The sequence below is a fragment of the Jatropha curcas genome, chromosome 2 (genome assembly GCF_041381405.1).
Source record: "Jatropha curcas cultivar XTBG-Jc1 chromosome 2, XTBG_Jcur_1.0, whole genome shotgun sequence".
In the NCBI taxonomy this organism is placed as follows: Eukaryota; Viridiplantae; Streptophyta; class Magnoliopsida; order Malpighiales; family Euphorbiaceae; genus Jatropha; species Jatropha curcas.
In genome coordinates, this window is record NC_143152.1 from 3,292,156 (window position 1) to 3,315,402 (window position 23,247).

Consider the following 23,247-nt stretch of genomic DNA (forward strand, 5'->3'; position numbering starts at 1 on the left):
TGTTATATTAATAAATAATAAAATATAAACTTTTTTTTAGAAATATAAATATAATATTATTAATTAACAATGTAAAAAAAAAAAGAAAAAATTATACCTAATGGATACGGGATTGGACTATATCTTAATTGCTATAACTATCTTTACAATAATTCTCCGTGACAGATTATGATAGATATTTATGATTAATAAATTAAAAAATATATATTTAAAAATTGTTTAAATTTTTTGTATCATAAAAAAATTTTATGTTGAGTATTTTTTTTTTCTAAACATTATGAACATCAATCAGAAAAGTAGTTTTTTAAGTAAATTACTTTTCTGAAATAAATGTAATCTAAAATTATTTTTGTTCTCCATATTTTATAATCAGATGAGATTTTAATTTCTTTTAGTTTCATTAAAATAATCTAACTTTGATGTGAATTTACTTTAATTTAATTTATAATAAGTAGATTTTCCGAGCTAATTTTATTGAGCTACTCACGTGTCAACTCGCAACGTAATGAACTGTTTGAGCTCGGCTAGTTTAACCAGACTCAGTAAACCGGCTCGACCCCGCTTAATTAAGGTTATCGAACCAGCAGTTTTCTGATTTAGCAAACTAAACGGCTAAAACCTTCTGTTTCTCTCGCGTATTAATTTACAGTGTTTTCAAAACCCTAAACCTTGTAACTGGAAAGAATCAGAAATCGAAAGAGTCAGAGTAAGAATCAAATCAGAGCTTCTGACCTGCGTCTCTCGTCGGAGATTCAAAAGCCAAAAGCAATTACGGCGGTTGTGTTCGTTGTCTCTGCAATACCCACTTCCATTTTTCTATACGCCAACGGTAAAAACTCTTTTTTCGTTTTCTCTAAGCGCATAAATATTAGCCAATAATGATTAGTGTTATTCATCATTGCAAAATATTAGGAAGTGTAAAATGCAAAATCTTTTCCCTTCCAAATTCCACATTTTTATTCTTATCATCTCTTAGAGCCATTTCAAGTAATGCAATTAATACTGAAAACTCTTACGTAGTGTCTTACCTCATAAATAATTGTGGATTATCTTCAAAATCTGCTCTTTCAGCTTCTAAGTGTCTCAATTTTGAAACCCCAGATAGACCAGACTCTATTATTGCCTTTTTGGAGAGCCATGGATTTTCAAATACCCAAATCACGAAACTTATACGTACACGACCATCATTGCTTTTGTCAGATCCTGAGAAAACCTTTTTGCCCAAAATCCGATTTTTTCACTCTAAAGGATTTACAAACCCTGATATTGCCAAAATTTTATCTACATGCCCTGATATCTTACATAGTAGCTTACAAAACCAAATAATCCCTGCATTTAATGCTATCAGAAATTTAGTTCCATCTGATGAGAAAGCTATTCTTGCTATAAAACGATATCCAGGTGTATTGCCTCGTTACAAATTCTATGTATTACCTAATATCAAAATTTTGCAAGAAACTGGATTGCCAAAGTCAAGTATTGCTTGGCTAGTTAGATATCAACCTTCAACATTAATAACGACATCAGAACAATTTGCTAAAATTGTAGAAGAGACTAAAAAAATGGGGTTGAATCCTTTGGTTTTGAACTTTGTTGTTGCAATCCATGCAATAAGAGGATTCAGCAAATCCACATGGGAAAAGAAAATTGATATTTATAAGAAATGGGGTTGGTCCAAGGAAGAGAGTATTATGGCCTTTGGGAAGCATCCTTGGTGTATGATGGCTTCTGAGAAAAAGATCATGGCGATGATGGATTTCTATATCAACAAAATGGGTCAGGATTCTTCATATATTGCACAATCTCCAGTACTCCTCTCACTCAGCCTGGAGAAAAGAGTTATGCCACGGTGTTCAGTCTTAAAGTTTCTGTGGTCAAAACGTCTAATCAGGCCAGCTAACTTACTATGGCCATTGTTGATTTCTGAAGAGAGGTTCCTATGTAAGTTTGTGACGCCTTATGAAGAGGAAGCTCCCCATCTGTTGAAGTTATATCAGCAAAAGTCGAATCTTCCAAGATATGAGGACATGGAGAAAGGGGATTGAAGCAATTATGGGAGCTATTGTCGTATGTTTTCTCGCCAATCCTTTATCAATATAATTATTCATGTTTTGCACAACTTTGAATGCAGTTGATGAGATTGATCCCAAGATCGATTTATTCTGATCAAATGATTGATCTGTATTTGATTGCATTTCTTTGTTTTTCTTTGATGATAGTTGATGAGATGAAAGCTCAAGGATTAACTAGGGATCATGTACTGTGTTTATTTTTGCATATTATTATTCTGGCATATATTATTTTTTGTCTCATCAAGTTTATATAATGAATGGTGTTAAAAGGAAAAAAGTTCATTATTTTTGCAGGGTAAGCTGGCTATGGTGCTTGACATCATTGAGGTAAGAATGGTGTTGGTTCCTAACACTAGATTGAGGTGCAGATGTGTTTGTGCTCAGTCACAAAATAGAGCATTGATTAGAGACAGTTGATTTCTGCAGAGTCATAATTTTAGTTATCCTGGTACTTGTTATAATTATGTGTATAGGTGCATTAAGGAAATCATTGGAGAGAGATTGAGTAGCTGACAGATTGATAAGGAAGGGCAACTGTAAAATCTCTCAATTTCAGATGATGAATAATTTATGAAATTGTTTTTTCTAGTTACACTCAGATATTGTCAGTTCTGATTCAGGATAGGATTTTTACCATTAAAGTTAAGCATGTAGCAGAGCTTGATGGAGAATTCGAGAAGAATAGACGTTCAACTGCAGGAACAATAATCAATGCAGAATTGCAGATTGAATTTTTATGATGTTTAACTTTAAGAATTTAGGCTACTTGTAATGGAATATAATGTAATTGGTAACATTTCTAGTGATAGTGCATTTGATAACATTATATTTCACTCTATTACAGCTTACAAACGTAGTTGGTGGCGGCGGTCGTGAAATCAAATGGATATTAACTTAAGTTATCATTTCTTGATGACTTATAACCTAGCCACATCAAATCAACTTGTCTATGTCTATTCGGTATGTATTGCTGATTGTTTATTTGCTTCTGAGATTTATTTTGGAGCTAACCTAATGTAGCATTCTATTCTGGTTTTGTACTCTCTCCATGATCTGTCTTTTTTAGGACTTTGATTTTGTGTAAAAGACAAAAATAATGTCAAAGTTTAAAGCTAATTCCCAAAATATCGTTGGTGATACGCCGACTTTTTGAGCAAAATTATGCATTTACCCTTTACCATTTTGTAAGTTGAAGCATTTTAATAAAATAATTTTGCAAGTTTAAGTGTTTAATTAATATAATTTTATAAATTTAAGTGTTTGCTAGATCAAAATAAAAATTGAGAATTCCACAGGTGATAAAATTCAAAATTCAATAGCGAATATGTATGTTTGGCTGAGTTTTGCCCCCTTAAATTCATAATCATCCTTGGAAGCAATATAATAACAGAAAAAAGGATAAAAATAAAAGGGCCACGGAAAATAGGAGCATGGGGCCTTAACAAAATATTGCAACCAAGAACTAATTTGAGATTCCAAACTACAAAAGCTGGCGTAACTACATTATTAAAGGGCTCAAATGACTGTTGGAACAGAAAAATCTCTTCCCTAATTTGCACTTAACAAACTGTGACATGACTGACATCTCTAATGATTTAACATAATTAAACATACAATTCAAAGTAAACACCGTATGTAAATGGACAGATCTACTTCGTAACTTCTTATTCTGTCCAAAAATTTTGCCCGATTAAGTAATCATGCTAAAATGTTGCAGCATTGCATAATAATGGAATCGGGTTGTCTAAGTAAATAATATTTCAATTACTTGAATATGAGAGCATCCCGTCCAGGCCCGACACCAATGTAATTGACTGGTACCCCAACAAGTTCTTCTATCCTCTCTACATATCGCCGTGCAGCCTTTGGAAGGTCGGAGTAGTTTCTAACAGAAGAAATATCACTCTTCCATCCAGGTAGAACTTCGTATTCAACCTGAACACATCAGAAGATATGAATCAATGAATCCACAAAACACCAATAAAACTTCATTGAGCAAAATACCTAAATAGCAACTTTGTACTCGATAACAATTAATGAGGTAAAAGAAAAAAAAATTATAACTGAAGCATTGTGTTTTTTATATTTTTTTCAGGATAGCGGAAATGATATGCTAGTTATAATATGCAAGCAACTATGTAACTTTTTAGTTGATGCGACAAGGCTTTTAATCCATCCTACTTGTTTTAGCCACAGAGATTGTTAAATTTATGTCATTAGTTATATGATAACTACTATTTGAAATTATGATAGATATACTTGCCTTCAATTGTTCAAGAAGACGAAGATCTGCTGGGAATGATTGAATTGGAGTACCATCAATCTGTTTATAAGCAACTCCCAACTGAATTTCATGAAGATCAGACAAAACATCAAGTTTGGTAAGGTTCAAAGAAGAAAAGCCATTAATTTGACAGCTGTACTTCAGTGCAACTATATCAAGCCAACCACAACGGCGAGGACGACCCGTTGTGGTTCCAAACTCCTGTCCGGCAAACCTAAGAAGGTCACCCCCTTGACCTAAGATCTCCGTAGGGAAAGGACCAGAACCGACCCTTGTAGTGTATGCTTTCACCTGCAAGTAAAATTAACATAAGGATGCTGACAACAACCATAAAGACAATACAGCCTTTTTATTTTCAGCGGTTGAGTTTAAGGCCACAAACTAAATCTTTATTCTCTAAACTTTTGTGTCAACTTAAAAGATATATTGTGCCAAAAATTAAAAGTTAAAATGCATTCTTCAGATCTTATATAGATCTCCTAAAGCTGCAATAAGTTTCCACACCAAAAGCACACAAATCTTTATCGCTTATATATTAAGTACTATGTCTCTGTCGTAAAGATGTTTTCCAGACAAATCCCTGATGCAATGGAAGTCTTACTAGCATTTTCAGACCCATCCAAGTAAATCGAAAGGAGTAGTAGTAGTCAGACTTAATGAGCAAAAAGAAATAACAAAAAGAAAATAAGTTATCTACTAACCACTCCAATGAGATCACCAACAACTCTTGGAGCAATACCAAGACCAGTGCAGATCCCACCAGCTGACGGGCTCGATGAAGTCACAAAAGGATAAGTTCCAAAGTCAATGTCCAGCATGGTAGCTTGGCCACCTTCAACCAAAATCTTCTTCTTCTGTGCAATAGATTCATTCATGACATGCACAGTATCCGCAATGAAGGGTTCCAACCTCTCAGCAAATCTCTTGTATCTCTCAACTTCTTCCCTAAGCATTTCTGGGCCATAGTTAAAACCTTGGAATCTCGAAGCAGCATCTGATAGTAAAAGATCAAGTTTTTGAGGGAAAGTATCCATGTGCCTCAAGTCACTTACTCTAATACCATTACGAATCACCTTGCTCGAGTAACAAGGTCCAATCCCTCTTCTAGTAGTTCCGATAAACGACTTAGCAAGCTCCGCTTCTCTAAGCCCATCAACCTCTTGATGGAAATCAAACAACAAGTGAGCACGGTCAGACACCAATATCCTTCCTTTGCAAGAAACACCATTGGATTCCAAGCCATCAATTTCCTTAAACAGCCCCGGCAAGTGAACCACAACTCCATTGCCAATAACACAGAGAGTATCCTCATTAAGAATACCAGACGGAACAAGGTGAAGGGCAAATTTCTTTCCTTCTGAGTTGTATATTGTATGACCAGCATTAGCCCCACCCTAGTATCAAAAATAATGTTTACATACTTAGAGGCTAAACCAAGTTTGCAATTTGCAATCAACAAAATTTACTTTTCACAAGCTAATAATAAATCAGATCAAAAATCAAAGAAATAACAAACCAAATACCCAATTCATATTACAATAGTGAAATCCTTAAAGCAATAAATACCCAATTACAATTAGCAAAAAAGGTTGAAATTTACACTACTGTACGAAGCAAAGCTACAATCTTTCCCGCTTTTAAATTAGTTAACTTTTAGTTACCTGGCAACGAGCGACAACGTCGAAATGCTCCGCCAAAATGTCGACAAGTTTGCCTTTACCTTCATCGCCCCATTGGCAACCCAACACACCAGAAACTTGACTCAGTGACCCGATACGACTCAATGAGTCGGTGGAGGCTGACTCGGCAACGCTCAACGACGAAGAGGGAGGTTTCAGGGAGCATATAACGACGTTTCGAGGAGGAAGAAGAGACCTGCGGTGGGCTGGACGGTGGGCCCACTTAGAAGAAGTGATAGGATTAGACTCGAGACGAATAGAAGTGACGTTCATGGTTAAGAGAGTGTTTGCTTTGATAGAAAGAGAAACGGAGCAGTGCGAAAGAAAAAGAGAGAGAATAAGAAGTGAAAAGGGAGGGAGGGTTTCTGAGGGGAGAGTGTTGAGAATATGGGATGATAAGGTGACATGTAGGTGATAGAACCAAACTTGCTACATACCTGACCTGAGTTTAGGACGGTAAATAAATCAAATCGCTGTTTAAACTCAATAGAGCTTAGACATAGGCGATTAATCAGATTTTTTTATTAATATAAAACTATTTTATGTTAATTAATTAAAATTTTGGAGTATAATGGTAATGAATATCTATGTTAATTAATCTTTACCCTTCCGGTTTTTTTTTGCAATAATCAATATTAAGTTTATTGCATTAAGTCCCTAAATATAAAATACATTTTATAAAGATAATTAGGTAATTATTGAGATATTATAAATTGTTACTTGTGTGAATATGTAACTGTTTGTTGTTGATAAGTTCTAATGATAATTAGGTAATTGTTTTTTTTATATGGTAATTTTGCAAGTATTTAACTATACAAAATTTGATTATTACTTTGATGTTTGAGTGCTAGAAACGACTCTACAATCTTATAATTATAAACACGAGTTAGAAAGGGTGAGGATGGGAGAGTAGACTATTATTGATGTTTTAATGAATTGATAATTACAAAAGATTATAGAATTAATGTTGATATCTCAAAAAATATAGTTTCTACAACATGCAATACTGCTTTGTAACATTACATTACAATCTCATTACTATTTAGCTGAGTATATCATTGTTTTTAGTATCGAGCTACAGTTTTTATCTTCTTTTTGTGGGTGAGAGGACCAGTAAAAATTTAAATTAGATTAATAATAAGTTGACTATATTTATTCATTTTCTCCACATTTGATGAAATAAAGCAATTTTGTTAATTAGTTTGTTGCCTTGAACTTTTATTCTTTATACCATAATAAAACCGCAGGTAGCACAACCAAATGGAGATCAATAAATTCAGACTTAATCAATCCTCCAATTTGAACATCCATCATTTCCGACATAAATTATCCATCATTTCGGGTTTAAACAATCCTCAACAAAATCGGACTTAAGCATTCAGACATAATTGTCCATTATTTCGAACTTAAAGTCCTCCAATTCGAATATAAATCATCCATCATTTCGAGCATAAATTGTCCATAAATTTGGATATAAATCGTCCATCATTTCGGACTTAAGCAGTCCTCGAGTTCGAACATAAATCGTGCATCAATTCAGACATAAATCGTCCATCATTTCGGACTTGAGAGTAGTCCTCGAATTCGGACACAAATCGTCCGTCATTTTCGAACTTGAGCAGTCCTTCAGTTCGGACATAAAATGCCCAGTTCGAACATAAAACGCCCACCAATTCGGACATAAATCGTTTATCATTTCGAATTTAAGCAGTCCTCCAATTTGGACATAAATCGTCCATCAATTCGGACTTAAACATTCCACCCACTCAAGCTTAAACAACTCATATTTAAACGGTCTATCAATTCAAATATAAACATTTGTTAGACATAAATAACCAATAATTTTTGGGGGACTACTAATAATTACAATAATAAAATACATAAAAGATCAATGTATAAATATATTAAAGGATATTGCATTTCTAACTAAACTCTAATTAACAGATAATAGAGGATTCTCACAATCTTTATCCTAACATAATTTATCTTTAACTCCAATAGATATAGACTAAATTTACTCCAAGCGGGGACTAATTTTCAAATACTCTCAAATCTCAATTCTGATAATTAACAAATAGTCTCGTCCCAAAAGTATTTATAGGACGAGACTAATTTTTTTGATTAAAATCAAGTTGTATTGACCCAAGTTTTATCTCATCTTGTCCCGTCCTGAAACTCAGGAATTTCCGTCTCATTTTTCCTTTAAAATTCTAGTTATCTTTTTTTTATGAATTTCAAATTATGTCCTTAAAAATCGTTTCATCCTTTTATTTTAGTGTTTTTTATGATATCAATGACTGCTAAAGTAAAAATAATACGAAAAAATAATATATATTTTTAAATATAAAATAAATCAAGTAATAAAACATTTTTTAATATAGGTTTTTTCCTATATTATTACACAGTATGTGTTAAGTAAATTTTTTTAATAAATTTTGTTTTATTAAAAAATGGAAAGATTAATCAATACAAGAAAAAAAATATTAACTTCAATTAATCTGATTACTAGATTATTGGTGATACTTAATGTTATCATTATTTATTTTTCAGATGATATTTAAGATTAAATTACGTAAGTATCAAATTTAAATCAATTTAAAGACAACATTGACAAAACCAATGACGAGTTAAAATTCATAAAATACATATAAAGAATTATATATAGTTTTTACATTATTTTATTTTATTATATTTAATGCTTTTATTAACTATAAAATATCTACTTAAAAATCTTTTATTATAACTTTAGTAGTAGATCATCAATGGTTGAATTAATTATTTGATTTAATTTTTTTAAACTCAAACCTATATAAATGAATTTTGTTTGATTGTAATTAATGAATATAATAATATTTATTTTTTATGTAAAATAATTTAGTAAAATTATGAAAAATCTCGATTGATTTCTGATCTGATCCATAACGTCCTATCCCTGTAGATCCAAATTTCCGTCTGTCCCGTCCCATTCCAAAAAATGGGACAAGATGGAACAAGACTACATATCTATTTGGAGGAGATTGAGAATCTTTTTTTTTTTTGTCACGCTAATTTGGGATGGGATTGGAAATTATGTAATTTTTGTCCCGACCCGACCCATGCACACCTCTTCTTTTTTGCAATATTAACTGTTTTGATAATTGTTAGTTGTTTAGTTGTTTTAGTAACGTTTAACTGTAGCTGTTTTAGTAATTTTTCATGAGACATTAAAAGTTAAACATTATATGAATTAACTTTTCATAAAACTATCATAACCTATAAAACTAGTTCAAACACTGTGCTTTTGAGTAATTTTTTAAGTAGCCTTTAGTACTTCAAAGCGCTAAAAGCTATTTAAAAAGTCGTTGCCGAACACAGCCGTACTGTTTAGTTTTTAACGTTTTATGGAAAGCTATTCAAACAGCTAACAGTTACTATTTCAGTTTCATAATATTTATTACATTTGAAATTTTATGTCTCTTAAGAAACCATTAAATTTGTCCAAATTACAACAAATTATTAAGCAAAATGACTATATTGCTCTTAATTTAATACTAATTCTCAAAAAAAATCATTAAATTGAAGTAATAATTATTGGTGACATACAAAGGGTAAATATGAAAAAAACTACAAATGTGACAAATATTTTAAAACAAACTATTTTTTCAAATGTAAAATATTATAATGAATTCTACTAAAACAACTACTAACTAATTTGTCATAGACCCTAAGATCGTAACATTTCGGATCCATTTACTGGTAATTAAATTACCATAAATGTGAAGGAAAATAAAAGGAAATGTGAATTGAAAAGGAAGCAAATCTCGGTTAGATAACCAACTTTGGAAACACAACTCGTCATTGAACAATATACCAATTTTTTTTTTTTTTTTAAATGATAACCTGACTTAATTATTATTAGCATAAAAAAAATGAGAACATCCTCGATAATGGATGAAGGAATATGACCCATTTCACCAAATTAATCATAGAAGTAATTACTCTAACCAATACATCACCGCATTGATTCGCTGATCTTTTAACAAAATAAATAGATAAAAGATGCAAAATCATTCATAACGATTTTGATTTGCTGATTTGCAATCACTATTTTGGCAAGTTAATTGCTTTATGAACAAATAATCGTGTTAAAAAAAATACCAACTTTCAAGCTAGATTCAATTGTACAGTTTATGATTTATTAAATTTTATATTATTTGTTATTAACTATAAATTTTTTTTATATAAATGAAAATTATCTTTACAAATAAATATATAAATGAACGATGATTACATTCCAGAAAAATTTTCAATTATATGGCCAAATATAGTAATGGAATGTTAATAGATTTGATTACAATACATTTTTTATTGCATTACACATTTGATTGCATTACATTACGTCCAACCAAACATAGCCTATATACAGCAAGAGGATATAATTAGGAAATAGACCTAGAAAATATGATAATTGACATGTAAACCAATACAGATGGAAACAAAAAAAAATTCTGAATTTTAAACATTAATTATTAAAGAATTATAACTTGGTTGAATGATATAGTAATCTTTTTCAATCTTCAAAATGCAGCTATCTTTAAACGGTAACAAAAGAGGAATGACCTTTTGGCATCCAAAACTCTAACCATAGTTATCAAAAGGTAGTATTTTCCAAGAGCAAATGTTTAAATGGCATCTCTAAAACTGTTTTGAGTTCAAACCGTAATTGAAGCCAGATTAACCTGAAAAATAAAATCAATAATCCTCCTCATTAACGTTTGGTTCTTTCAGAGCATTCTACTCCCTAATCTACATTCCTGTAGGTTGTTTCACAGTCTGCAGAAATTCGAATCCAGCAATAACCGAAGAGAAGGAAAGATCACAGAACCTACTAGGATATACAATCAGCACTGAATGCTTGCAGAAATTCATCCTCCCATTTTCAAAAAAATTAAGCAACGTGCAACAAAAAACCTACAGTACAAGAAATTTGCGTTCTCCCTTGTTTTTTCAATTGCATACTTTTGTGGACACAAAACTTATATGAAAATATGAATCAAATGTACGTGAGGCATGTATTAGAATTTTTTTTTTTTTTTCCATGGAGGTGAAGATATAAGATCTTTGCCTGCCGATTGTAAAATTTTGGCTCTGCGGCTAATGTCCCACTGTTTAGTATGGTTCTCCAAAAAGTTCAGAAGCTCATGCACTTTTGCATCTTTTCACCTCACAGTTCCAGCTATCTGTTCAGCTTCGCTTACTAGGTAGCTCTTTAGTTAGTTCTTAAACATTCTTGTGGCAACCCGAAATCCTTCTTTGGATGACCGAGTTGCCTCCTCCATGGGTCGTTGTGCATCTTGTAGTGGAGAACCTTGTTAAGGCAGAAACAACAATCAGTGCAATTTACATTGTGAAAATAAACACAGGAGACTAAAGATAAATAGCCTCGTAGTTAGCTGCATGCCCCAGACAGCAAATGATTGCGGAAACCCAACTTCATAATACTCCCTTGAACCAAAAAATAAAATAACAAAATAAACCTAGTACCATGTACCCTAAGGGCAACTTCAGAGTGACACCGCAAACAAAGGCAAACATGCATATGCAGGTAATTTCTTCACTTTCATTTGTAATAAACATATATTGATATAAGATTATGCTTTGAGTCCGCAATAATCCACTGCATCACTCAAATAGTTGTGTTCCATCAGATGCTCCAAGTCATAAAATCTCTCCCTCAAATAAATAAAATACACACACAAATATACATACGCATTCCTGAATCAAATATCAAAAACTCAACAGACGCCATTTTACTTATTGAGCACCTGAACATGCAAAAGAAAAAGGGTACAATTTGAAAACTAGGCCATTGAGCTCTCAACTGCCTGGATATTGTGAACACCCAAATAATCCCTCCAGACATTTTGGAGAAGCCACAATTATCAAGCTCTGACTTCTGATTTCAGAGTAGGATTTATATAGAATAACATAATTTTGATACAGGACATACTGTATGCAATAAACTGCCTAAATCTATAGCATATTCCTGTTCATAGCTGATACAAAATTTCAGCTTCCAAATTAGCTTACCTTGACTAACTGTATGCTTATTGACCAGCCCTATCAAAGAAAAACATTCTTAAAGGTTCTCACTTGTACGTACTAGATAAATAATTTTTAAAAGCATTGCTGTCATGCAGTATCACTCAATCCATGAAGTACTAATATTTGGGCTCTACCAAGAAATAAGGGTTATCCGCAAATTAATTAATGAATTCAAAAGCTAAACTAACGAAGTGCCCGTAGAAAGGAAAAAGTGACATTGCTTTTCATACCATTTTAATACTAAACACATGTTCTTAATCTGTTAAAGTTTTTTTCATTGAGGAGTGACAACGGCCTTGAGGACTAACAGCACAGATCTGAGCTTGAGGGAGGGATTGGGAAGAGTTTAAAGGAAGGGTTTTGATTCCCATTCTTCCGCTCGTTCTCAACCAAAAAGAAATATGACTAATGAAACACCAACTCACAGTTCCCATTGTATACAAAAATCAGAGCAGAGAGAAGTATACCTGTACAAATGTGGTGAAAACATCATCTTCAATCAACTGAAAGAATTGAGCTGCCCAATCCTCCACACGACCATAAGCAGTTCTTTGTCTCTCAGCTTCAAGCAACACAGCATCACGATACAAGAATCTCTGCCATATTTTCTTTACATTTTCCAACTTGAATTCCTTTTCTGTCTCATTGAATCCCTAGATGCCGCAAGCACCGGCAAATAATCAACATTTGAATTACACATTATCAAATTTTTGTAGAGATGCCTAAAACCAAACATAATTACCCGAAGAATCTTTATCAAATTTGGAATTTCATCTTCACGAATTCTAATGGCGAAGCTCTCATAATTGAGTACATTCTCATATGGCAGGAAAATCCCATCCTGAATACAAGGAAGCAAAACGGAATAACTAATTCAAGCGCCATGGATCCACAATGGTTGAAGGAAAAAAAGAATTGCAATGAATTTAATCACCTAAGGATAGAATCAGCAACCTTTTGTTCTACCAAGGAAACCCAAGGTAATTGAATGGTAAAAGATAAATCACCAACAAGCCGTTATTACATAGGCATAAACCTAGAGCAGGTGTCCATTGATAGTGCTAAAGAGTCTATAGAAAGAACATTTTTACTCTCTTGCTTAACGCTTCCCAACCCTTGCAAGACAAAAGATTTCCGAGCATCAAAATGCCAAACCAAGCATACCATGTCCCGGACAAAATGCTAACCCACGGAGAACTACAATGGACCCACAAAAACCTCGATTGAACTTTCATGACTCCTGAAGTTATTTTACTAATCTCTGTGTGTCTGAATCCGTATTTGTGTATGCACATGGATCATCAACTCACAAGGGCCACCATGAAGCAACTCAAGCACTACAAGATGTTCTATTAAATAACTGCACCATTTTGTGCCTCAGTTAGCAGAAAACAGCAATGGGTCCAGATCAGGAGATGCTGGGCGAGATATAAAACCAACCGGACAATATTGGACGCCTGTATTTATTACTACCAAATCAATTGGTGAATAAGCTTATCATACTATACACTCAGGATGATCAAATGAGCTTGAATTTGGCAAGGGAGACAGCTGATGCTATTAATAAGCTTGATTGTACTTTAAAGTTCCAAGTTTCAAGAGAGCATGACTAACTGAGCTGAGGCTTGCTATCTTTGGAAAGTGATTAACATTCAAAAGATATGCTACAATATCACAAGGCAGTGGATGATGCTTATGGCTCTACAGAAGGGGAAAACTTGGAAAAACTAGATTACTCTTCCAATAATTGAGAATCATGGCAGAGATTGCCTTCAGAAATTTCAGAAATGAACTTTCCGGAAGTCACTCTTAAGCCAAATATCTCAAGTATCAATGTGCTTCTCTAAAACCAGGAGTTCGAAAAAAGAATACAGATTATTGATACGCTAAAGCATACAGGTTTTAACATTGACAGGTTGCAAAGAACTATAATACCTGAATGACCACGGGAATGCACCCTTGCAAAATACTATCTTCCATACGTCCACTCCAACCATCTCCTGGCAGTACTCCACAGAAAACAGAACTCGCCAAATCCTCCTCGTAGTTTCCAGAGCGCAATGGGGTCACAATTACATCTTCTGCATGTTGTTTCCCAAGCTTTCCATCCTTGTCAGGGCTTGATCCAAACTCTTCTGCTAGTTTCTGTCTGATTCCCATGCTATACCTTCATGAATATCATCAAAATACCATCAGACCAGCTGTAACATTTGCAAAATAGAGATGCATAGGAAGTGGCTGCTGGTTAATCAATAAAAGGAATCAGCCAAAAAAGCACAACACCAAATCAGTATACAATTTTGTTATGAATGGAAAATTTATTTAATGGTCCGAAGGACACAACAAAGCAACATCTTAATGGCTGGTTTATAGTGAAGAGGAAGAGGGAGAGAGGGAATCATACACATAAAATTGATTGAACCATGTTTCTCTGGGTAGATATACCAACATCTCTGATGCACACATATTGGCTTATTTTAATTAATTTTTAAACAGCTAGTAGTTACTTACGAAGCTTCTGGTCTTCCATTTGGGTAAGCTGGTCCAAGGTTTCCGTTGAAGTAAAACAATGTCTTCCGCTTGTCCAGGGGCCTTAAAACAAATGGTTCAGTAGTTAACTTTACTTGCATGAATCTGAAATGTTAGCACTATACTGTTTAACCAAGCAAGGAAGAGGAGATTTTTTGTTATTTTTTAACAGAGAAATGAGAAAAAAAATATAGCGATAAAAAATTAGAAGACAACTTTTTTTTTTTATCAGATAGATAAGATGGCTTGATCAAATAAGAAAAGTACCTAGCCCACAGTTTGGTGCTCAAAGCACCAACGTCAGGGTGCTTCCAAGCAGGAAGCACAAGATCTTTTTCAGGATCAAAGCATGGATGCACGCCCCTTTTATCAGAAGGAATCTTATCCCAGTTATCAGCCCAATAGGCTGTCGTAGAATGGTTATGCTTTGAATTTGTGTTACCCCAGTGAACCAACATCATGCTATTCCATATCTCTTTAGGGGCATAGCAAGCACCTTCATCCCATGAAAAAAACTGCCTTCAGATGTAAAGGTGACATGATTAGACTACAGATGAAAATATTCTATAGTATAAGCACAAAAGATTATCATCATTCAATCTCCCCACAGATGCAATCAAACCCTTAATTATATCATACCCAAATATGGTCCCTTCCCGATGAGCGATTCCAATATGGATAATGCTCAGCGATGTGATAGTATGCCTTCCTATAATATTCCAGAGTTAGCGAACTCCTCAAGCCCATATGTTCCTGAAATTAGCAAGTAATAAAAGTGCATGATAATCAAGAATTTAGCATAGTAGAATAGGAAAGAAACAAGCACACATTCTCACACATACCTCTGAAATATCTTATAAACGAAAATATTCATTTTTTGATTGCAAAAGAAGCTTAAGTTGTACGAAACCCAAAAGCTTTGGAAAACAAGAGCTTCGAGGTGGAGATAGATTTTCAAAAATTGCTTGATAACAATTGCACTTTTGATAGCCTAATATTTAGATTTTCACAGAAAATAAAGCCCAAACAAAATATAATCTATCTGCCTTACAATGGATAAATCAATAGATAACTTTAATTTAATTAATTCAGTAACTGACTGCAAGAAAAAAAATTACATATGTGGATTCAGGTCAGCTTTTAGTAACTGTGGAACCAACTGAAGAATGCGATTTCAAACTAGCATCTTCTAGTTCATAAAACCTAATTGGTAGATTCGCAGATATGAATGTGTACTAAATTGTTTACACCATCCTTTTCGTCAGTCTTCCTATTTCTTTTAATAATCAGATATTACCAGCCAAAATAGGTAAGAATAAAGCAAAACCCTCAATTGCAAAAGGAACTTATTCATGGCATCTTCAAACTTCTATTTTACATGTACTCCAAATCCCTGAGTAAACACCACCTCCTGTCTTGATCTGCTGAAAAACCACCTCCTAGGTATTTAAACCTTTTCATTCTTGCAACAAATAGAAGACAACTTTGCACCCTCCATCCCTCTTTTCTAGGTCTCTGATAGCACTAGCTATAAACCAAAGTGTGCTTCCAGTTAGTAAGAGGGATCTTGAACTAAGAAACAGATTCTAGAAATTAAAAGAGGGTATCTTGAGCAATTTCAATAATCCGGTTCCTTGATAATTCCCAGTATAATAGATACTATTACCAATACAATCATATTCAATTTTATGGAATTTTTTTATCTTAAAGGGGATCGTAGGACTGATTACGAGCGTTGTTTATATCTACTATTATCTAAAAATAATCAAGTTATTAATGACTGGACAAAACGAAGAAATAACCTGATGCAGGCAAAGTCGTTGAGTTCCCTTTTCATTGTAATTGTTCTTTTTTCTAATGATTTGAATTTCAGCCAAACTTCCTTGGCAAGAATCATCTCCACACATCTTTGAGATATATTTAAACATCCATTACATAAAGAAGAAGTAATGGAACGAAGAGTCCGGAATAGTCCAGTCATACGGCAGGGGGTACTTGGCAAAAACAGCTACAAGATGACTACTTTACGAGAAAATCTTGAGCAATAGCATCCAATTTTCAGAAGTTAGACAATGAGCAGATAGAAGCAAAATTAGAAAGCAGGAATGATATCAAGTTCACAAGGATTTCTAAACAAGAACATTCACAGGATGATGCCAAAAGTGCAACGAGAAGTACATGTAGTATAAGAAAAAAAATAAATAGAAAGAAATAGAAGGTTAAATAAGCAAGGGGCAGGCCAAGGATGAGTGGAGGAAAGTAGTGAGAAAGGATTTGGATGCTCTAGATCTTTCTGAAGAGCTAGTTATAAACCAAGATGGAGGAAATGGATTCATAATAGCTGACTGAGCTCGTTTGGGATTAAGAATTAGCTGAACTGAGTGGAGGAATGAGAAGGTGAATTATGTCATACATGGATCCAGAGGGGGGAAAAGAACTTGAAATTTTATGGGAGAGTACAGATGAAAGATCATAACAGTGAAATTATAGGTGGACATAGCTAGGAAAAGATATATGAGATGCCATGACCGTTGATTTCAACTGACAAACCAAAATTCATGTTGGGATTGCAACCATTAGGAAACAACATCAAACACCTCAAAAGGTCTTACTAATTTACTACAGGTATACCAAACCATCAGAAATGTGCAAGGAACACTTCCAGTTTCTTTCTTTTACTCAAATAAAGACGCACTTTAAAATAGAATACCATATCATCAGTGCATGCACATATAACAGCTCTATAAATAGTACCTGCAAACTCAGGTGGGGCGCATCATCTGCACGTGTTATGATGCATGAATCGAGAACAGGAACAAAGAAAAAGTCGGCTTCCTCACCATTTAATGTCCGATATGGGCTAGCTAAAATACTTTCATAAAGTGCCATCTGCAAGTGTTTGGAGAACAAAGAAAGAATTTCCTGAGCTACATTATACTTCTATACTGACTTGGAGTCTATCTCAGTTTAAACAATACCTGTGCACCATATAACTGATCAGTCCAGAGTGTTGCATTCCCTTCGACATAAATTCTGTTTACACATTCAAACCTAAAGTGTCGCCCCTACAATAGGCAATAAATAGCAAACCTGACAGTCATGCTCCACAGAATTATCAAGAAACAAAAGGAACTCTATTTTTACCTCAAGCAGTAGGCTGTTGAACTCAGGTGGTAAATCATAAACATATATAAGGGGCCTTTTCTTCTTGACCACAGCATTGAGACTGACTTTCTGAGTGAGGTGTGCATTATCAGGAACATCAAACTGAGCAGGTCTAAGCCATCGAGGCCAGTCTGGTACTGATGATACAACAGACGGGATACTGCAGTCTGTTCCATACCACCCATTGTCACACTGAAAAATAACTTAATAATGATTAGGTAATAGACAGTAAAAAATATCAGAACAATATAAATTCATAATTGATTATAACTTCTGCTGTGATGATAGTTCTGTAAAGACAAATATTAAATTCCTTTTAAAACAACAAAACTCTTCATGAACTGTATAAATTTATTGTATTGAAGATTCCAATAGCATTGCAATCTAATGATTCAGTGGCTTATTCTGTCACTTGGCAATCACATGATGCTTTTGTATCTTTCTCCTAATATGTACATGAAAAGGAAGACACTATTCATAAATGCAACATGAAAATAAAACTGTCTACTCCAACCAGCAATTGGATGCTATTTGTGAATGATACTATTCTTTTAATGAACACCAACTTAGGAACCGTTGAAATTGGGAACTCCATGACCTTTCATTAACAGGACTTCTACCAATTGCAACGTAAATAGTAAGCTTCTTTTTTTCCTTCAGAATTGTTATGACTTGTGACGTGCAAAAGAGAATGCATAAAACACAAAATCTCTGGCATGAATATATAAGGTTGCTGCAACCATACTATAAGGTAAACAATCATATAAGATAAAAGCAACCAATTGAAGAATTTTGGTCCAGAGTTATCAGATCATGCTGGTCCAACTAGTTCAAAACTTCAGTCAAGCATTATTCAAATCACTCAATTGTACCATAAATAGGCCATAAACTGGTTTTCATGCCAATATAGCATCTTATGCACCAGAAAGATACCTACATGCAAAGGCCTTACTCAATTATTTTGTTGTTACACAGGTGGCTTGTTCAGATGAAACATAAGTGTCCCAATTTTGTCTAAAATAAATTACAGATCTGGAGGAAAGATCCAGAGATAGACTAAGCTGAAACAATTGCACGTGTTTAGTGACTACACAGGTGGCTTGATCAGATGAAACATAAGCGTCCCAATTTTGTCTAAAATAAATTACAGATCTGGTGGAAAGATCAGTTGATGACAAAGACAGACTAAGCTGAAACAATTGCCACTTTTTAAGAGGTAAGACATGGAAAGGACATAATATATACATCCTTGCAGTCCTATGAAAACTGGATTCTGAATACGAATGAAAATTCTGTTACAAAGACGATAACAATTAGCAGAAATTTTCAACTTTTTATTTCAAGGAACACTTAGCAAACAACTGAAAAAAAGTGTTAGCAGAGATTACAAATTAATCATTCCCAAGTATTAATTTGTATTGGATTCCTATCTCCCCGAACCAGCCATCATTAAGTTTCCCGTATAACTAAAAACTCATTCCTGAGACTTCTAAACCATATCAATATTTTCTGAAATTCTTTTGTGACAAAATTTCAAAAAGGAAAAAGTAACATGTCAGAATATACAGCTTCCCATGAGAAAAAAAAATATATAAATAAAATACCATTCTCTCATGTTAAATGGAGAAAAGATGGTTGACTGCTGAGTTTCCTTCTATAAGTAGATCAAATACCAGAATGCTAAAAGAAAACTAAGAAAACATATTACCTGACAAAATCCACCACGGCAATGCCCATGCCCAGAACATTGATTAATACAAACAGATTGCACAGGCATTTCACAGAACTGCCCAATAAGACCATCATATTTGCAGTCACAGTCTTCTTTGAATTTCATCTTAGAAGCATAGGCTTCCTCAGGAACCACATTGCACCATCCTGTCTTGCTTCCATTTGTCGTAAAAACATTGTCCAGATCAGCTTTTGCCCAGTCAGTCAATCTGGGAGCACCAGGTTCAGAAGGTTCACTGAGAAAGACATTAAGAAGTTAATAATTGTAAGGCTGTGGGGAAAGAACAATAAAATTTATCTTACGATCTAAATTCACTCACTTCACTTGAAATCCACATGCCTCCGCAAGAGGACGATTAGGATATTTTGTGCCTTCTCCACAGAAGCACATTGCCCTGGTTGTGTCACAAAAGCCAGAGCAAATGGAGACAACCCACCGTCCATATGGCATTTCTGGTGTTTTCGGGTGATTACATTCAAAGTTCCGTCTCTCAGAGCATCCTTCTCCTATTCCATTAATAACAGCAACGATGATCAAATGAGTATAATTTAGAATGCATTGGTTATATCCTCTTTGTTTCTGTTGCCTACGTATATGCTCTAAACTTTGTTCAGTTTACCCAAAATTTGTTAATACTATATAATATTGTTTCATTGGTTTATCACAAAGAAATACAAGCAGAGATTGCTCATAATTTTGGATGTAGAAAAGTTCTCGCATTTTTTAAATTGGAAGTTAGAAATAAGGACTGATGAAATGGGAGAGTTATGTATTTACCCCATTAAAATTTGAAACCACAATGAACATATTGCAATGTTTCGTGATTCAACTGCTTGGACATTTTTAATTGAAATAGTAATGGTAACAAACCATGGTTCTAATTATATGAATAATTAAATTAGCATGGTGGCACACAATTCTAATTTCCATTTCATATTCAATATCTATTAGAGAACAAAACCAGCAAGAGAAGAGGGAAAACAAAATAACCAGAAAAAAAAAAAAGACTTGCCAGTAAATCCATGGAAGCAGCGGCACTGCCCCAATTCATGGTTACAAACACCCTGACCACTGCAATTGTTTTTGCAGCTCCTGCCACCAATTATCTGTCGACATAACAGTTGATTAAAAGGACAAAATTCCAAGATAAAATTTCCAAGTTGGTGTCAAAATAAACTAACCTAGAATGAAACCCCAAATAACCAAAGTCGGTAAATTAAAGAAAATAGCATGATAATGAAATCCTCAAACTAGACTCCTAAGCCAATAGAACCATCATTTCTTTGTGTGTACCTTGACTAAAGATATCCCATGAACACAAATAATGACTAGAGAGAACAGTAATCAACACGTAAACTTTTGTAAAGTTGGTATCATCATTACCTCCGCAACACTGACTTCTTTAGTAATTGCATCACAACCAGAAAGCCACTGCCCAATCTCAGCCTTCCATGGTGTATTACGATAAACCACTGCCCTATGTGAGTCGATTGGAAACCTTTGATCTAAAGCAACACTGGGTTGTAAATTTTCCCAAACATGGTTATTCCTTCCTTCATCTGATCCATTATTAGAAGCACAAGAATTCTGAACTTGTCGGACGCCAAAGTAATCAAAGGAAGGCGCCAAAGGAAACAAAAATAGATGCACAATAGAAACCAATGCTACTACAGAAATAATTGTAGCTGTCAGATGCCATGAGCACTTCAATTTCTGAATAGAGATCATTATCACTTTCCAATGATAAACAGAGAAATTAAACCACTGATCTTATTCGACTCAATTTCTTCCTCTTTGACCCCTCCAGCTCTGGACATGCAAGCAAAAAATAGAGTCAAATTTCAAGAAAAGCATTATAATCTAAAAATAATAAGTCAATGTAAGAAATGCTAAGGTTCTGTCTCCAATGGACTATAATTATCTGAGAAAGTAGCAATTCATAGTTTAAGACAACCTTAAGAAGGCAGAAGGCAGAAGGCAGAATAAACTCAAACATAAATTACACTTCAAAAAATGTACTAAGATTTTATAGCTACCAATTTATGACATTCCAAGTTCATCGCAGCTATGATATTTGAATATCAAATTAACCATAAAATCACAAACAAATCTTCAGTTTACAAAGCTGAAACCTTAAACCCCCCCACCCAAAAGCAAAACCCAGAAAACACATTATCTCTGAGGACAAAAGGTTGAAAATTGAGTAAATTATTCTTCAAAACTCAGCACAAGAACCGTAAATTATAAGAAACACCGAAAGAACCGTTAAAAGAAATTAATCCAATTGGTTAAAAACGTATAATTGGATCACAAATTGCACCATTTGCTAGAAAATAACAACAAAGGAAACAAAACAAAAGGATAAAGCATCCAAAATATCCAAAAAAATTCGAAGAAAAAGGAGAATAGCAAAGAAATTCAGGGATTTGAAAAGAAACGAAACGAGCAGAGAGACAGAGACAGAGACCAAGCGTTTACCAAATGCAAAAGAGATTGCACAGAAGATTCCAATTGAACTGAGATTAAATAATTGAATCATGATAGCCGAATCAGTAATTAAAAAAATAAACATATATAGAAAGAGGACAATGGCGAAGCCGCCAAGTCTCGCTAGAAAGAGCTGAACGAAAATATACTACTACTGGCTATTTTGCCGTTAAGTTAAACTAACTATAATATCCTTTTCCTATTTTTATCATTTTGCGTCGCTGTTTTTACTGATTAGTTTTTTAAGGTCATTGGTAAATATATAATTAATAACTCTAATAACAACACTTTAATACCTTTTTTCTGAGAAAAAAAAAGGAACTAGAATGCTTGAATTTAAAAAAATAAATGTTTAATTAAATAAAATACGTAAGTTATAGTAATAATCATATTATTAATCTAATGAAAAATTAGAAATAATTATATTTAAAAATAAATTAGAATGTGTTATTGAGATTTGTATATTTCTTTTTCAATCTATACTGAAATAGCAGCTACATTAATGGAATTATTCAAAAAAGGAATTTCCATTTTTTTAAGGAAAAAATGACGTAGATAGTTTTTTATTTGAAATATAACCTGGCAATATGATGTGGACGTGACATGTGTATACTGACAACTCAAAAATGCCATTTCTGACCAAGATTTTGTTGACTTATTTAGTGAGACAAAATTACCTTGTTAATATTTATATGATGGGAAAAGGAATTTTAAAAAAAAGTAAATATATATCAAATATATCATTAATATATTTTTAATTTTTTTTTATATATGTAAAAATGCTATTGAACATTTCTAATTTCACATGAAAACCACAAATTAACATAAGTATCTTAGCTATTATGAGTTTCAGCATTTTATTTCCTTTTTTTTATTATTTTTCTTTATCAAGTAAAAAGACATAATATAATATCTTTTCTCGGGTTTTCGTTTTCCACTGCTTTTGGCTTCCTTTCCACTTAACAGTCACATTATTCAAAATTTCTCAAATATAATATAAATTTAGTTAGCATAATTAAAGTATAATTCTTCTTTTGTTTTCTTTCATTAGAATTGAATGATTTGTATTAAATTATTATTGAAATTGACCAAATTATAATTATTTATCCAATAATCAAAGCAACTGACTAATGTACGAGTGGAAGATCAAATTATAATTATTTATCGATAATATTTTATGACTACAAAATGATAAATTAAAGTTATATGACTTTA

The 23,247-nt window shown here is 33.4% G+C and overlaps 3 protein-coding genes across 15 annotated transcripts; 1 reads left to right on the forward strand and 2 right to left on the reverse strand.

Annotated features, from left to right (window-relative positions):
- Window positions 1–583: 583 nt before the first annotated feature.
- Window positions 584–3,231, forward strand: LOC105645179 (uncharacterized). Of its 10 annotated transcripts, XR_002285656.2 has the most exons (4): window positions 584–2,067; window positions 2,367–2,399; window positions 2,546–2,608; window positions 2,693–2,910. XR_002285656.2 is itself a non-coding variant. In XM_037635454.2 (2 exons), the coding sequence occupies exon 1, from the start codon at window positions 879–881 to the stop codon at window positions 2,043–2,045; it is 1,167 nt and encodes a 388-aa protein (XP_037491382.1). In that variant the 5' UTR covers window positions 584–878; the 3' UTR covers window positions 2,046–2,067; window positions 2,220–2,910. The 10 variants fall into 10 exon arrangements, 2 of the variants coding, with proteins under 2 accessions (XP_037491382.1, XP_012086098.1); XR_002285657.2 differs by lacking the exons at window positions 2,546–2,608; window positions 2,693–2,910 and adding an exon at window positions 2,917–3,231; XR_005176940.2 differs by having other exon boundaries at window positions 584–2,399.
- A 279-nt stretch (window positions 3,232–3,510) lies between these two features.
- Window positions 3,511–6,420, reverse strand: ADSS (adenylosuccinate synthase). Its single transcript, XM_012230707.3, has 4 exons — window positions 6,018–6,420; window positions 5,058–5,750; window positions 4,336–4,647; window positions 3,511–4,007 (listed from the first exon to the last, which is right to left on the reverse strand). The coding sequence occupies exons 1-4, from the start codon at window positions 6,306–6,308 to the stop codon at window positions 3,837–3,839; spliced, it is 1,467 nt and encodes a 488-aa protein (XP_012086097.1). The 5' UTR covers window positions 6,309–6,420; the 3' UTR covers window positions 3,511–3,836.
- Window positions 6,421–10,678: 4,258 nt separating this feature from the next.
- Window positions 10,679–22,191, reverse strand: LOC105645177 (exostosin family protein). Of its 4 annotated transcripts, none has more exons than XM_020683738.3 (15): window positions 22,024–22,187; window positions 20,929–21,354; window positions 20,558–20,651; window positions 19,865–20,051; window positions 19,522–19,780; window positions 17,793–18,005; window positions 17,627–17,713; window positions 17,403–17,537; window positions 15,288–15,401; window positions 14,916–15,163; window positions 14,631–14,753; window positions 14,055–14,286; window positions 12,862–12,960; window positions 12,587–12,772; window positions 10,679–11,382 (listed from the first exon to the last, which is right to left on the reverse strand). In XM_020683738.3, the coding sequence occupies exons 2-15, from the start codon at window positions 21,271–21,273 to the stop codon at window positions 11,284–11,286; spliced, it is 2,421 nt and encodes an 806-aa protein (XP_020539397.1). In that variant the 5' UTR covers window positions 21,274–21,354; window positions 22,024–22,187; the 3' UTR covers window positions 10,679–11,283. The 4 variants fall into 4 exon arrangements, with proteins under 4 accessions (XP_020539397.1, XP_089574248.1, XP_012086094.1 ...); XM_089718122.1 differs by having other exon boundaries at window positions 22,013–22,187; XM_012230704.4 differs by having other exon boundaries at window positions 14,631–14,711; window positions 22,024–22,186.
- Between the last annotated feature and the right edge of the window lie 1,056 nt (window positions 22,192–23,247).